The 17,030-nt window shown below is 45.3% G+C and overlaps 1 protein-coding gene across 1 annotated transcript; it reads left to right on the top strand.

Annotated features, from left to right (window-relative positions):
- The first annotated feature begins 1,264 nt into the window (after positions 1–1,264).
- LOC145337492 (putative G-protein coupled receptor 139) lies at positions 1,265–16,361 on the top strand. The gene is made up of 3 exons (XM_080182281.1): positions 1,265–1,445; positions 7,811–8,715; positions 16,242–16,361. The coding sequence occupies exons 1-3, from the start codon at positions 1,265–1,267 to the stop codon at positions 16,359–16,361; spliced, it is 1,206 nt and encodes a 401-aa protein (XP_080038407.1).
- The last annotated feature ends 669 nt before the right edge of the window (positions 16,362–17,030 follow it).

Here is a 17,030-nt window from a genome sequence, read left to right as displayed (position 1 = left end):
TTGGGGTCCACCAGCTCCCACATCATACAGAAACAGCACATCACATGTCCCTCCATCACAGTCTCCTAGTGATTTCTAAACACAGTTAAGAATTTAGACTTACCTTGCCCGTCTCTCCCAAGTCCTGTGATCCAAAGCCCTTACAGCTCACTCTGCTGCCCGCTCCCGACGCTGCCCGCTGTCTACAGCAATCCTCCTTTTATGCTTTGCACGGTAAAAAAAAATCCCTTCCCACAAAGCCCCGCGGCCCACTTCCTGTCTAACTATTAAAGCAGAATTACAGTTAAAAAGCCCGCGAAAATCTTTACAAAGGTAATCGTTGACCTTTACTCTGTGCAACCTTCACTCCGCTCGCACCAATGAGTGAGTGGATGATTGATGTTTCCTCTGAGGTTGTGCCCTCGGGCCTGAGTCTCTCCAACTATTGGAAACATCTCCCCCACATCCACTCTATCCAGGCCTTTCGTTATTCTGTAAGTTTCATTGATATCCCCCTCCTCATCCTTTCAAACTCCATCGAGTACAGACCCAAAGTCCTCAGACACTCCTCATGCGTCAAGTCTTTTGTTCACCAGACCATTCTTGTGAACCTCCTCTGGACCCTCTCCAAGGCCAGCACATCCTTCCTTAGATATGGGGCCGAAAAGGGCCAAGAAAGAAAATTACAGCGTAGGAACAGGCCCTTCGGCCCTCCAACCTTGCACCTACCGTGCTACCCGACTTCACTAAAACCACCCCCGAACCAAAAGTGCTGACAATATTCAGAATGTGGTCTGAACAAAGATTTACAAAACCTCAGCAGTACACCCCTGCTGTTGTATTCTATCTCTCTCGAAATGAAGCCGAGCAGAGGGACTCTGTTATATCGAATGAATATTGAGAGAGTTATGGTTTGACCCTCCATTGTTTCCAAATTTCCCTGACCATCAACACCCCATCTAGGCTGTAAATATTCTACTTTGGGTATAAAAAGTGTTGGATTGAACGGGGTGAAGTGAAGCTGTTTGTTTAGTGACTGTAATTGATGTGAGTCTCCATGGATCCGATTAGTCTGCCTGGAGGGTTTTCCCTCTTCTATTAATAAGGGATTCTGTTCAATCTGTTGCCCCATTGAGACAGCGGGAGCGACAACTCCAAACTAACAGAGATCAGCGGCTGTGGAGAGAGAGGGAGGGAGAGGAGAGATCAGAATCTGGGAGCAGTGGATTGGAATCTCCCAGCGATGCATCTGAATCTGGGAACAATCAATTGGAATGTTACAACAATGGATCAGAATCTGGGAACAATGGATTTTGATGTTCCAACCAAGGACAGGAGTTTATCATACTGGATTTCTTGGTTTACTGAAGATGGCTCATGGATAACATTATTTGGTCGGATTCGATATCTACTGCACGTGATTCAATGCTTTTACTATCCCCTCCTGGCTATTGTTGGTGTTCCGGGTAAGTCCCTGGCTGGAATTTTACCGGCCTGACCGCCAGGGGTTCGGAGCAGGCGAGGGGCGGAGCATGGGAGGGTCTGTTAAACACGGGAGGGATTTTGCAGCTTCGGGGAGAGTGGGGCTGTAAAGTCCCCTCCCCTGTGTCCAGTTTCTCTTGCTAGAAAGGCTGTTTAACTGTGTTGATTTCCCTGTCATTTACTGTACTCGGTTTGCTGCTCTTGTTTCTGTTGAATCTCTGTGTCCAGTTATTATTTCTTTCAGCCACTGATAATTGTCTCAGGGCCCATGGGCTGAGATGTCTTCTGTGCGCTGGGACTTTTCATAGACATGTGACATCAAACACTGTTCCTTCATGAGTAAAAGATTGAGACAGAATCCATTTTACCCTCGACATACAACATATAGGCGGAGGTGATAGTGGATGCCTTGGTGGTTATTTTCCAGACATCACTGGATTCTGGGGAAGTGCCGGAAGATGGAAAACGGCTAATGTTACGCCGTTGTTTAAGAAGGGTGCCAGGCAGAAGGCAGGGAATTATAGGCCGGTTAGTTTAACGTCTGTTGTTGGTAAAATGTTAGAATCCGTCATCAAGGAGGAAATAGCGAGGCATCTTGAGGGGAATTGCTTGATAGAGCAGACGCAGCACGGTTTTGTTAAAGGGAAGCCGTGTCTGACAAATTTACTGGAGTTCTATGAGGATGTGTCTAGGGCGGTGGATAAAGGAGGGGCGGTGGATGTGGTCTTTCTGGATTTTCAGAAGGCGTTTGACAAGGTACCTCACAAGAGGTTATTGCAGAAGGTCAGTGGACATGGAGTTGGGGGTAGGGTGTTAGAGTGGGTAGAGGATTGGTTGTCAAATCGGAGGCAGAGAGTGGGGGTCAATGGGTGCTATTCGGATTGGCGGATGGTGACTAGTGGAGTGCCCCAGGGGTCGGTGCTGGGGCCTCAGCTATTTACCACTTATATAGATGATCTGGAGGAGGGAACCGAGTGTAGGGTGTCGAAATTTGCTGATGACACCAAGATTGGTGGAACGGCAAATTGTGCGGAGGGTGTGGAGAGTCTACAGAGGGATCTAGATAGGCTGGGCGAATGGGCCAGGAACTGGCAAATGGAATTTAATGTTGGCAAGTGCGAGGTGGTCCACTTTGGTAGGAATAATTGTAGGAAGGATTATTACTTACGTGGCGAAAAACTGCAGCAGGCAACGGTGCAGAGGGACCTCGGGGTCCTTGTGCATGAGTCGCAAAAACCCAGCTTGCAGGTGCAGCAGGTGGTCAGGAAGGCGAATGGGGTGCTGGCCTTCATAGCGAGGGGGATTGAATATAAAAGTAGGGAGGTTTTGCTACGGCTGTATAGGACTATGGTGAGGCCGCAGCTGGAGTACTGTGTGCAGCTTTGGGCGCCGTACTTACGCAAGGATATTTTGGCCTTGGAGGGAGTGCAGAGGAGGTTTACTAGGCTGATGCCGGAGTTGAGGGGGTTGAGCTATGAGGAGAGGCTGAATAAACTAGGCTTGTACTCATTAGAATTTAGAAGAATGAGGGGAGATCTCATTGAGACATAGAAGATGATGAATGGGATGTATAGGATAGAGGTGGAGAGACTCTTCCTGCTCAGAAAGGACAGTAGGACTAGGGGGCACAGCCTCAAGATAAAGTTGGGGGGCGGTTTAGAACGGAGTTGAGGAGGAACTTCTTCACTCAAAGGGTCGTGAATCTCTGGAATTCTCTGCCCGTTGAGATGGTGGTGGCTGCCTTGCTAAATATTTTTAAGACGTGGGTTGATGGGTTTTTGATAAGAGAGGGGATTAAGGGTTATGGGGAGAGGGCGGGAATGTGGAACTGAGCCACGAAAGATTAGCCATGATCTTATTGAATGGCGGGGCAGGCTCGAAGGGGGAGATGGCCTACTCCTGCTCCTATTTCTTATGAACATAGAACATAGAACATAGAACACTACAGCACAAACAGGCCCTTCGGCTCCAAAACCCCCTTGTCTCATCGGAACGTTGTCATTCAGAGCTCCAGACACACATTCCTTGAATATCTGCCATCTTCCTTCGGTACTTTTCCCTAAGAACGCCTCCTTCCAGTTTATTTGTCCAAGTATCTTCCTGACTTCTTCGTATCTCTCCTTACCTCAGACAAACACCTTCCTAGCCTGCCTGATCCTATCTCGTTCCAATGCAATTGTGAAGGAGATAGAATTATGGTCACCATTTCCAAGATGCTCTCCTACCGAAAGATCCATCACCTTTTTATGTTTCTTATATTTCTTATGTTCTTATACAGCAGTTCACTGCTTATCACCCACCCAGTCAGCAGGCTGCAGAATCCATTTTTATTGTTTACAGCAAGATCTCACTTGTGTATCTGAATTGTGTATTTGCAACCACATAGGTTTGGTACATGGTTGGGAACACAGCTGCAAGTCATAGAAATCATAGAAACCCTACAGTACACAAAGAAGCCATTCGGCCCATCAAGTCTGCACCGACCACAATCCCACCCAGGCCCTACCCCCATATCCCTCCATATTTTACCCACTAATCCTCTAACTTATGGTTCTACGGCCAATTTAGCATGGCCAATCAACCTAACCCGCACACCTTTGGACTGTGGGAGGAAACTGGAGCACCCGGAGGAAACCCACGCAGACACTAGGAGAATGTGCAAACTCCACACAGACAGTGACCCGAGCAGGGAATCGAACCCAGGACCCTGGAGCTATGAAGCAGCAATGCAAACCACTGTGCTACCGTGCCCCCCCCCCCCACCGAATCTGTCTGTCTCAATGAACATTTTTATGGGGATCGGGCCGGGTGGGATTGTGGTCGGTGCCTGTGAAAGTTCTGCTCATACCTCACGCATTCATGTCTAGACCACCAATGTACAATACAAACAGCAAGGGACCCAGCATCGATCCATGTGTAATCCCACTGGACACAGGCTTGCAGTCACAAAAGCAACATTCAACCATCACCCTCTGCCTCCTGCCACTCAGCTGATTTTGAATGTAATTTACCAAACTGCCCTCGATCCAATCGGCTATTACTTTCCTGTTCAGTCTCCCATGAGGGAATTCTTCTCTGAAGTCCATTTAGACTACATCGACTGCGCTTCCCTCATCTACTTCTGCAGTCACCTCCTAAATATATTCAAGCAAATTGTAGGCATGATCTCTACTTGACAAAGCCATGCTGACTATTATTCATCAACCCTTACCTCTCAAAGTGGAGATTAATTCTGTCCCTCAGATTGATTTCCAGTCATCATGATTTCCAATCATGGACATAGTGATGATCCCGTCTTGGGCGTGATCTTGGATGTCTCCAGGACACCTTGTAGGATGGCAGTAGAGCACAATGTTTAGCACAGCTGCCTCACAGCATCAGGGATCCCGGGATTCCATCATCACCAGTGATGATTTTTTGTTTACTTTGAAACCAGCTCCATTCTCACACATTGCCTGTTGGGATTTCTCCTGTTACAAGAACGTGTCGTGTTTCTCTGGAAAGCATTAACTTTGAGCAGGTCCAGTTTCTCGCAGCTCCCCAGAGTCACATTGACCCTTGTAAATTTATCTCGATCACAGCAATCCTGTGCACATCATCAATCTGCGTAAGTTCATTGGTAAGGCCAGGGCACATCGTGCTGATGTTCCAGCTTGAGATGTGAAAGGCTGATTTGGTTGGGTTTGATTTGAATTGATTTGTCTTATTGTTGTCATATATATTAGTATACGGTGAAAAGGATTGTTTGTTGAGTGTTCTACAGACAGAGGATAGAGAATAAGAGAGTGTAGAATGTAATGCAGTTATAGCTAGGGTGGAGGAAAAGATCAACTTAATGCCACATAGGTCCATTCAGACACCTGCTGGCAGCAAGAAGAAGCTGTTGTTGAGTCATCAGCATGGTGGCACCATGGTTAGCACTCCTGTTTCATGTGTCCAAGGACATGAGTTCGATTCCAAGCTTGGATCAACGTCTGTGTTGAATTTGCACATTCTCTGTGTGAATTTCCTCCGGATGCTCCGATTCCCACCCATAGTCCAACATTTCGTTGATTGGCCATGCTAAATTAACAGTTTGTGTCCCGTGATACGCATGTTAGGGGGATTAGAAGGGTACATATGTGGGACTTTGGGGATAGGGCCTGGCTAGGATTGTCGATGGATCAATGGCCCCCTTCTGCACTGTAGTTTTTCTATGAGTTGATTGGCATGCTTTTTTTTATCTCTAATGGAACTAGTGGGATGAGTATATATCCATGGTGCATTATTCCCTAACTATGCTGGCTGTTTTTGCGAGGCAGCGAGAAGCTTAGACAGATTTGATGAGTTGGAGATTGATTTGAGTGATGGACTAGTCTGCATTCACCAAGTTTGAAGTTTGTTGCAGTCTGGGACAGAGCATGAGCCAACCAAGCTACAATATTATCTATGATGCATCTGTAAAAGTGGGTGACAGTCGTAGCTGACCTGCCAAATGTCCTTAGTCCTCTGAGAAGATAGAGGCATTCGTGGGCTTTCTTAACGATAAAGTCATCATGGAAGGGCAGAAAAAGTTACTGGTTTTCTGAACCCTAAAACCTGAAGATTTAGACCGTTTCAGCTTCAACCCATGGATGTAGATAGGGGCATGTACTCCATGATACCTCCTGAAGTAGATTTGCTTTGTTGACATTGAGGAAAAGATTATTGTGGTCACAACAATTCACCAGATTCTCCAACTCTTCCCTGTTCTCAGTCTCATCATTGTTTGGGATCTGACCCACTATGTTGGGGTCATCAGAAAACTTGTAAATTGAGTCATCGGCGTATAAGGAATACAGTAAGGGGCTGAGGACATAGTCTTGCCGGGCACCGCTGTTGAGGATGATTGTGGAAGAGGTGTTGTTGCCTCTCCTTATTTATTGCTGTTTGTGGGTTAGAAGTTCAGGATCCAACTGCAGAGGCAGAAGCCGAGTCCCAGGCCACGGATTTGGACATGAGTTTAGTAGGAATAATGGTATTGAACGTTGAGCTGTAGTCGATAAACATGAGTCTGTGTTACAGGGTTGACTGTCGGGCCAGGGAGATGGCGTGTGTGGACATGTTGAACATAGAACATAGAACATTACAGCGCAGAACAGGCCCTTCGGCCCACGATGTTGCGCCGACCAGTTAAAAAACAATGACCCTCTAACCTAAACCAATCCCTTTTCATCCATAAAACTATCCACGGATCTCTTAAATGCCCCCAAACTAGGCGCATTTACAACTGCAGCAGGCAGGGCATTCCAATCCCTCACCACCCTCTGGGTAAAGAACCTACCCCTGACTTGAGGACGTAGGTGAACTGTAGTGGATCAAGGCAATCTGGGAGGCTGGAATTGATTCGTGCCATGACAAACCTTTTGATGTCTTTCATATTACTGGATGTCATTCTCACTGGATGATTGTCATTATGGCAGGCTGCTTGGTTTTTCTTTGGTAACAGCCTTTGTTGAGTTTTTCCTACCAGGTGCACAGATTGTCAACCTTCCTGCCAAGAGAGGACTCACTGACCTTCACTGGTCCAGTAGACCACAGTGGGGCAGCAGCAAACCCACTGGGAATTATGGACGGTCACTATTCACTGAACACTGAAGTTTTCTCAAACACTTGAAAGCAAACCCTGGCAGTTGTGTCCTGTGCCAACCGGGTGTGAAATTACCATTTCTTCCTGTGTTGTACTAATTTGGCAACAATGCTGTGGTCTCCTCTCCAGGGTACAGCCCAGGGTAAATATAATAGAGATTCTGTGCGGTCAAGGCATCGGGATCTCCCTCTGTCAACTGTTAGTATGAGTCAGAGGCAAGGGTGAACCAGCACTGTTTGGTACCAGTTCTGCTGCAGGGGTTGTCAGTGAGCTGTCTGACTGATTATCATCTACAGGGATTTCTGTCAGGGTTTACTCCCTCAGCCTTCTTACCCTCCAAATCCCCCACAAGGTAGAAGGGCTATTTACATGTAGCTGAGTGAGGATCAGTGTTGTGAATTCCTCTGAAAACTCTCTCCCAAATGTATACCATTGTGTTGTCACCATGGTGCAGCATGGTGACACTGTGGTTAGCACTGCTGACTCACAGCATCCGGGACCTGGGTTCAATCCCTGATTTGGGTCATTTATTGTGTGGAGCTTGAAGCTTCTCCCTAAGTCTGTGTGGCTTCTTCTGGATGCTCCTCTTTCCCCTTCCACTCCAAAAGATGAGCTGGATTTTTAAAAAAAGTTATTTTGTGTGTGTGGACATTGTTTTTATTTTCACCTATCCTCAGTCTAAATTGTCACATCTTCCTCTGAATGATGTCTGATTTTAATCTTAATCTTCCTTCCTAACAGTGAACATAATCACAATTGTGACACTGACAAACAGAAATTGTGGTCTGTCCAAATGTGTTACGAGTTACCTGGTGGCCATGTCGGTGGGGGATCTGCTGGTCGTTATCCTTGACCTTACATTGAGACACATTCCCATTGTTTATTGGGAACAGTTTTATTTCCTGCTGTTGGTTCCTGTGTGTAACATCCACGCCGTCCTGCTTTACGCAGCCACTGACTGTTCTGTCTGGTTCACCGTCACTTTCACCTTTGATCGATTTGTGGCCATTTGCTGCCCCAAGCTGAAAAGTAAATATTGCAGTGAGAAATCGGCGGCTGTGGTTCTGGGAACAGTGACGGCGCTGAGCTGTTTAAAGAACATTTTCTGGTATTTTATGTTTTTAAATGGATATCATCTGATGAACGATCCCTGGTTTTGTGCTGTCGCATGGGATGTTATGAAATCTGTGATCTGGAGTACAATCGAGTTCCTCCACTTCATTTTAACCCCGTGTGTCCCATTCGTCCTGATTCTGCTGCTGAATGCTTTCACTGTCCGACACATTTTAGTGAGCAGCAGAGCCCGCAGGAGACTCCGGTGTCACAACAGTGGGGAGAATTCCAGAGACCCAGAGATGGAGAGTCGAAGGAAATCCATCATTTTACTGTTTGTTATCTCAGCCAATTTCATTCTGTTATGGTCAATATTAATGGTTTATTCAATATGGAATCGGATGGAGTATTTGGGATATAAGTTGGTAGTGTTAGATTATTTTGTTCTGGAATTGGGTTTCATGCTGCAACTCTTGAGTTGCTGTACAAACACTGCCATTTATGCTGTGACACAGACTCATTTCAGACAGCAGCTAATAATTCTGCTCAAACATCCCTTTACTGCAATTATTCATCTCATTACAGCCTCAGAAGTAACTGCAACCACAAGATCCCTGACTCTTCCTATTGGACATTCAAACTCTAAACAACAAACAGCCTCACAAAGAGAGAAAGAGTAACAGATAGAGAGAGAGAGAGCGAGAGGGCAGTGAAAGCAACAGTGAGAGTGATAGAGAGACAAAGATAGGTAGAGGGACGAAAGGGCTCAAAGACATGAAGAGAGACAGCATTTGAAATAGTTTTCAACAGGGAGAGGGAAACAAACAGACAGACACAGAGAGACAAACAGAGATGAAGGGCAGAGAGAGTGAGGGGTTTTCTCAGACCGAAAGAAACAGGGATAGAGGGGGAAATGGCAGGGCTGATGGACAGGGAATGAGAAAGGGAGACAGGACACACACGGGAAGATGTAATAAGGAAGGAAAAGGGCAACGAAGAGGGAACGGGAGACAGAAAGGAGGGCAGAGATAAATAGTCAGAGAAGAGTGAAACAGAGAGAACGGGAACAAATGGAAAAGAATGAGACCTATCACATACAATGGACACAACAAGAGCAAATGGCAGTGAAAGGCATAGAGAGAGAGAGAGAGATAAGAAAAGTGGGACAGAGACAGAGAGGGAGGGACATGGAGACAGAGCGGGGCAAGGAGAGTGAGATTAAAAGGGAGCAGGAGAGACAAAAGAAGAGGGTATAGAGGGAGAGAAAGAGGGAGATGCAGAGAGACAATAAGAGACACAGAACAACATACAGAGAGAGACAGAGACAGAGAGACACAGAGAGATGCACAGGAAGACAGAAAGCGACAGAGAGATTTATTTAGTGACTTTAATGATAACCATCAGTTGGACCTATTGGAATATGAATTCCCTGATTGAGCCAGTTAATGCTATCCAATCAGGGAGGTCTGCAGACTAATGGTGTATCGAGGTTACTGGAACTCAGGGTCTGTATACTCAGGATGTGGGTATGATAGAACATAGAACATAGAACACTACAGCACAAACAGGCCCTTCAGCCCACGAGTTGCGCCGCTCACATCAATACCTACCAATCCATAGACCTATCTATAACCCCCAATCCCATTAAATTCCATATACTCATCCAGGAGTCTTTTAAAAGACCCCAGCGAGTTCGCCTCTACCACCACTGACGGCAGCCGATTTCATTCACTCACCACCCTCTGAGTGAAAAACTTACCCCTAACATCACTTCTGTACTTGCCTTGCCACACCTTAAATCTGTGTTCTCTCGTAGCGACCATTTCAACCCGGGGAAATAGCCTCTGAGAATCCACCCTATCTATTCCTCTCAACATTTTATAAACCTCTATCAGGTCGCCTCTCAACCTTCGTCTCTCCAGGGAGAAGAGTCCCAGCTCCCTCAGCCTATCTTCATAAGGCATGCCTCCCAGTCCAGGCAACATCCTTATAAATCTCCTTTGTACCCTTTCAATAGCTTCTACGTCCTTCCCATAGTGATGCAGCCAGAACTGCGCACAGTACTCCAAGTGAGGCCTGACAAAGGCCTTATAAAGATGGACTGATAGTTTTATCACAAGACTATTAATACAGAAACTCAGCTAATGTTTTGGGCACACGGGTTCCAATCTCATCACGGCAGATGGTGGGATTAAAATAATTATATTTGGAGTTCAGAAAACATAAGAACATAAGAAATAGGAGCAGGAGTAGGCCATCTAGCCCTTCGAGCCTGCCCCGCCATTCAATAAGATCATGGCTGATCTGTCGTGGCTCAGTTCCACATTCCCGCCCTCTCCCCCTAACCTTTAATCCCCTCTCTTATCAAAAACCCATCAACCCACGTCTTAAAAATATTTAGCGAGTCAGCCTCCACCACTTCAACGGGCAGAGAATTCCAGAGATTCACCACCCTTTGAGTGAAGAAGTTCCTCCTCAACTCCGTTCTAAACCGCCCCCCCTTTATCTTGAGGCTGTGCCCCCTAGTCCTACTGTCCTTTCTGAGCGGGAAGAGTCCCTCCACCTCTATCCTATCCATCCCATTCATCATCTTATATGTTTCAATGAGATCTCCCCTCATTCTTCTAAACTCTAATGAGTACAGGCCTAGTTTATTCAGCCTCTCCTCATAGTTCAACCCCCTCAACTCCGGTATGAGCCTAGTAAACCTCCTCTGCACTCCCTCCAAGGCCAAAATATCCTTACGTAAGTACGGCGCACATGCCCCTCCATTATTCACTGTAGTAGCATTGAAAATTTCCACACGAACTTACCTGGTCCTTTTTCTCCCAAGCCCTTTTGATCCAAAGCCCTAATAGCTCACTCTGCTTCCCATTCACTCCGCTGTCCGCTCCGACGTTGCCCGCTGTCTACACCAGGTGTCCTTTTAAACCTGGCGCTGTTTTAAAGCCTGCTCCCCCTCAACTCCCTGAAATCCATGCCCTTAGAATTCTTAAAGCGGTAAATACAAAAAGCCCGCAAAAATGCTTTTAAATGATTTAAACAGTTCAACAAGGTAAGTTCTTGCTACAAAAGTGCTTTAAACTTATTTAAACAGGTTTTATCTGGTTCAACAATGTCCCAGGGAAGGAAATCTGTCGCCCTTACATGATCAGGACACTTAATTGCCCTCTCAGCAAGGGAAACTGGGGATGAGCCCTTGGCAGTTACTCAGACCGAGATGGGAAGGGGTGCAATGGCTTCAAACAGGTTCAGGCACAAATATAAACTTCCGAACTGGGCCTGTTAAATCTGCCCACAGAGTGCAAGCTACAAAGAGTGAAACCCTGAGAGTTGGGCTAAGTGTGGGAGTTTAGGGAAGTGGCTGGCGATGTATTGCTCTGTCTTGTGTCGCTTACTGCCTTCCCATCAGGTCCAGTGTGAGCAGGTTTCGGCCAGACATTAAATGTTCAGAAAATGTTGTGGGACCAATGGAAGCAGCTGATTGGTGAGTCAGTCCTCGGAAGGAACACTGAGGGGATTTTCTGAGCAGCTCCTTGCTGATGTCATAGCATCAGTAAAGATCCCGATATTTTTATTGCTCTGGGAACCTGGGCTCGAATCCCAACATGGCAGCTGGTGGAATTCGAACTCAATAAAAAATATCTGGAATTAAAAAACTGCTGATGACCAGAAAATTATTGCTGATTGTTGAGAAAACTCACCTGGTTGACACATATCATTTAGGGAAGGAAATCTGCCGTCCTTGCCTGGTCTGGCCTACATGTGACTCCACAGTCACAACAATGGGTTTAATCCCCAACCGCTCTCCAACATCAACTCGGGATGGGCAATAAATGCTGGCTATCCTGAGAACTCTGTTTCCCAAAAATGAATGAAAGAAATGCCCTTTTCCCATCCTTACAGATTCAAGCAGATTTAGATTTTTGCTGGTGGGATACTTTCTGTGACGTTTAATGAGAACATAGCTTAAAGTAGAAAATTACAACAAGATTAAAAACATATAAAAAGTAGATAAAATACAGAGGCAGGTCCAGGTAATGTGTTGTACTTGCATGATGTGGGAGCTTGCGGTCTCATTTGTGTTTGCTTGTGTACACATCTGGAGGAAATGTTGGTTGCTCGAGGAAGACCAATTCAGATTTGATGAGGTGGAGTCTGAGCTTTGAACGCTGTGGCACACTAGGGAGCGGAGAGTTAGCGACACACTGTGTTTCAGGAGGTACTCACATCCCAAAGAATAACGACATCACATTTGGTGAGTGATCAGGGACAGGAGAGTGTGACTCCAAGCAAGTCTTGGTGACGAACCCAGGAGGTAGTGTTGAAGGAGCCTCAGCCCTTGGGCTTGTCTCAGTGTAGATGATGAAGGAATGTTATTGTCACTCGACTATTAATCCAGAAAACTGTTTGGTTCACTAATGTCCTTTTAAGGAATGAGACCTGCCGACCTTATCTGGTCTGGCCTACATGTGACACCAGTGCCACATCAATGGTGTTGACTCTCAATGCCCCCAAAGGGCAACGAGGGACATGCAACAAATGCTGGCCAGCCAGGGACACCCATGTCATTCAAATGATGAAAGAAACAGATGTGTGACCTTTGCGGATGTGGATGAGGGCTGCAAGGAGGATGAGCAACTTCACCATAGCACTGTGGTTCAGGGAGCCATTCAAGAGGGAGGAGGAAAGGGAAATGTTGTTATAAATGGGGATAGTTCGACAGGAGGAATAGACACTTTCCTCTGTGGCCAGCATGGAGAGTCCCCAAGGCTGTGTTGCCTGACTGGTGCCCCGGTTCAGGACATCTTCTCTGGGTTGCTGGGAAAAATGGAGCTGGAGGGGATAGATTCAGTTGTTGTGGTGCACTTTTCTGAATCCTTAACAGATTAAATCTGAAATTGGAGTCACAATTATAGGACTTGGATGGATTCTGTGGATTTCCAGAGTTAAGGATGGTAACTACATCCCGGGATAGAGTGGAACAGCCCGGAGAGACCCTCCAACATTTGGAATTGAATGATTGGAAGGTCACAGACAGGTGAAAGACAACACTGAGCCGTGGGATTTTGAGAATTGTGTTTTAGATGTCAGTAACTTTGGTGTGTAACACAGCCTCTAATATTACAAATTAATCAATGTAATCAGCATTATTCGTTCTTTGAAAGTCAGCAACTCAATCTCAGTAATAAATATATTCCACAACCTCAATCAAAGTTGCCACGTGTTTGCTGATTTGAAGAAACTCAAAGATGAGCGATTTTGCAAAGTCAGTGTCCCAGAGGGGATACCACAGGGTAGATGTGAAAGTCTTTGGGAATGTATCACCATGCAGATAAAGCAGAGAGTACCTGCAGAGTGAAGGAGCACATTACTTCACGCTGAAAATGTATCTGGAATTTCAAATGGTGAAGAAAATATACCACCTGGAGCTATTGGGATTCATGGGAAGTGTAGTTGTCAAAATCTATGTGTCAGCTGCTCTACGCTGTTACTCAGTGACTGATCTACGTGTCACGATTTTGCAGACATACGTTCAGTAATATGATATACTGTTCCCTGTGAACGTAACATCAGTATTGGTGAAGTTGCTAGAGCCTGTTTTCAAGGACATCATAACTCAGCACTTGGAAGGCAGTGGTAAAGTCAGACAAAGTCAGCATGGATATACAGAGGTGAAATCTTGTTTGAAGAATCTATTGGAATTCTTGGAGGATGTGACTAGTAGAGTTCGGTGAGGAGAACCAGTGCTTTATCTAGACATTCAGGAGTCTTTCAACAAGGTCTGATGTAACAGACTGCGATGGTGAGTATGAGTTGCAGATAATGCCTTGATTTGGATAGAGAGCTGGCTAACAGAGAGGAAACAACGTGTTGGTAGAAATGAGTCTTTGTCTGACTGGTAGACAGTGTGGTACTGCAGGGATCTGTGCTAGAACCCAAACTGTTCACATTATATATGAATGTTTTGGCATAGGGCATTAAATGTATTGTGTCCAAATTCGCAGATGATGCAAAGTCAGGTGGGAGGGTAAGCTGTGAGAACCATGCAGGCATGTTTCAATATAACAGGCTGTGTGTGTGGGCATATGCATGGCCGTTGCCGTGTAATGTGGATAAATGTGAGGTTTTCCACTTTGTTCGCAATAATAAGAAGACAGTTTATTATCTGAATGAACTTAAATTGAGAGGGGCGAACAATCAGTGAGAACTTGGTATCTATGTGCGTCGTCATTGAAAGTAAGTGCGCATGTATAACAGGCAGTAAACAAGGCAAATGATATCTTGGCTTTCACAGCAAGCGGATTTGAGTACATGAATAAATATGTTTTACTCCAATTGAACAGGGCATTTGTGAGGCCACACCTGGAATATTCTTTGTAGTTTTGGTGTCATTTGAGGAGGAATATATATCTGCTGTAGAGGCTGCACAGTGATTGTTTACCATTCTTATTCCTGGGATGGTGGATCTGTGATGAGAAGAGAGACTAAGCCACTTAGAATTCTATTCATTGGAAATTAGAAGGGTGAGATGGAACCTCATTGAAACTTAGACAATTCTAATATGTTTAGACAGGGCAGATTCAGAAAGAATGTTCATGATGGTGACGGAGTTGAGCACTAGTGCCATCGTTTGAAAATAAAGGGTCAATATTTTAGAAATGAGGTGAGGTGTAATTTGTTCACTCAGATAATCTATGGACTTCGTTACCACAGAAAATAATTGAGGCTGAAACCTTTGGAGATTTCAGGAAGAATTTATACATAGCAGTTGGGGCTGAAGTGATCAAGGGATATGGAGGAAGTGGGGGGCGGAATCAAGATGTTAAAGTTTATGATCAGCCATGATCATAATGAATGCCTAGTTTCCTACATATCACCACTTTGTGTAGTGTTCTCGCCGTCCTGAATAGTGTAGCCACACACAGATCAGCCTGGTTCACTGTCAGTTTCTCCTTTAACCAGTGTATAGCCATCTGTTCCCAGCAGCTGAAAAACATATATTGCACGAGGAAAACTGAGGTGGCCATTCTGGGAACAACCAGCATCCTGCTCTGTTTTAAAAACATCTCCTTGTAACTTTGCCTTGGAAACTGAAGAGATAATTATCAATTTACCGTGGTTCTGTCCTTTTAAACCAAGGTATTACACAGGCCCGAATGGGTGGGAATTAACTGGCTTGATACGATTTTTACGCTATTGATCCAATTTGTTTCAACCATTCTGTTGATTAATGCCCTGACTGTTCAACATAATTTAATGATGAATGGAGTCCAGAAGGGACAGAGTGGTCAGAGTAAGGGGGTGGAGGGGTGAATCGCAGTAACCCAGAGATGGAGAGCAGAAAGAAATCTGTGATTTTACTCCTGTCATAATATGACAGCTTCATTCCCCTATGGTCACTGTATGTTACAGATTTCTTATACTATAACATAACAGGAACTGTTCACAATTCCTGAATATTCCTGAATATTCATTTTCACAAGTTGGATCCATGGTTCAGAATTTGAGTTGTTGCACACACATTATTATTTATGGAGTGACTCAGTCCAAGTTCAGGAAGCAGGTCAAGGGAGTGGTGAATTATCCCCTAGCAACAACACTTCAATTACTGAACAAATAAAACAACTTCCATCAACCCGCTTCTACTCTCTGCCAAGCAGCCTCCCTCACTCCTATTATTTAGTACCCGACTGACAACAGGGCTGGTCATTTATTGAGCTGCCCCCAGTTACTCATTACCAGCACAGACAAATTGCAGTCTGACTGACTGATGAAAGTTTTAACCAATTTTGAAGTTAAACCACTGACTGACTGGATTAATTTTAAGTTCATTTCAGTAGCATCACAAATAGGCTTATATTAACACTACAATGAAATTACTGTGAAAATCCCCTAGTCACCACACTCTGATAGCCTGTTCAGGTTTACTGAGAGATAATTTAGCATGACCAATGCCCCAAACCAGCATGTCTTCCAGACAATGGCGCGAGTCTATCAGTGTCCTCCACCTATTTTAAGCCACAACCTTATTAAAGGGCAGAGCAAGTTAGAGGGGTGGAATGATCTCTTTGTTTCTAGAATGTTTTCTTTTAAGTCTGCTCTGTAACTTTGACAGACGTTCAACTTCAGGACTTCAGCTGAGCTCTGCGTCAGTCAAGCGAATAAAGTGATGATCTACTGCTTTGTCACTGGGGACTCTGCAGAGGAGAGGATCACACATATGTCAGCATGGTGACACAATGGCTCGCGCTGCTATCTCGTAGCACCAGAGACCTGGGATAAATTGGGTCAGCTTGGGACACTGTCTGTGTGGATTTTGCACATTCTCCTTGTGTTTGCATGGGTTTCTTTCGGATGTTCCAGTTTCCTCCCAATGCGAGAGATAGGTTGAATTGGTTCAATCAATTGTCCATTGGTCAGAGTGGTTAGCAGGGTAAATATATATGGATTGATAGGAATTTGGCCTGGGTGGGAAACTTTGGGTGCAGGCCCAATGGCCGAATGGCCTCCTTCTGCATTCAAGGGATTCTATGAAATGGAAAATGATGTACACTCACTTGCTGGTTTGGCCGAGCCTGGGCTCCAAGACTGGCAGCATGATCAAGCAGGAGCTGGATAATATTTTCAAGTGTGGCACAGGGCAGCCCCTGAAAGGGGACGTTGAAAGTAAACAAATCAAGCTTATTAACCATTGCCACAGCAGGCTTACATTGACACTACAATGAGTAACTGTAAAAATCCGTTAGTTGCCACATTCCAGCGCCTGTTTGAGAACACCAAGGGAGAATTTAGCATGGAAAAAAAAACACCTAACCAGCATGCCTTTTGATTCAGGGAGCGAACTGGAACACCCAGTGGATACACACACAGGCACGGGAGTAAACGTGCAAACTCCACACAGACA

Source organism: Carcharhinus amblyrhynchos, unplaced genomic scaffold, assembly GCF_965287045.1.
Source record: "Carcharhinus amblyrhynchos unplaced genomic scaffold, sCarAmb.v2.hapA scaffold_51, whole genome shotgun sequence".
NCBI classification, from domain to species: Eukaryota; Metazoa; Chordata; class Chondrichthyes; order Carcharhiniformes; family Carcharhinidae; genus Carcharhinus; species Carcharhinus amblyrhynchos.
The sequence above is the reverse complement of the archived record's forward strand: the minus strand, read 5'-3'. Positions and strand labels throughout refer to the sequence as shown.

What these genes read in the sequence shown, in the direction of transcription:
- LOC145337492 (XM_080182281.1), top strand. Translation starts at nt 1,265, where the DNA reads ATGGATCAGAATCTGGGAACAATGGATTTTGATGTTCCAACCAAGGAC. An exon ending in GGCTATTGTTGGTGTTCCGG is followed by an intron (nt 1,446 to 7,810) that starts GTAAGTCCCTGG and finishes CCTTCCTAACAG; the next exon opens with TGAACATAATCACAATTGTG. An exon ending in ATCTCATTACAGCCTCAGAA is followed by an intron (nt 8,716 to 16,241) that starts GTAACTGCAACC and finishes TAACTTTGACAG; the next exon opens with ACGTTCAACTTCAGGACTTC.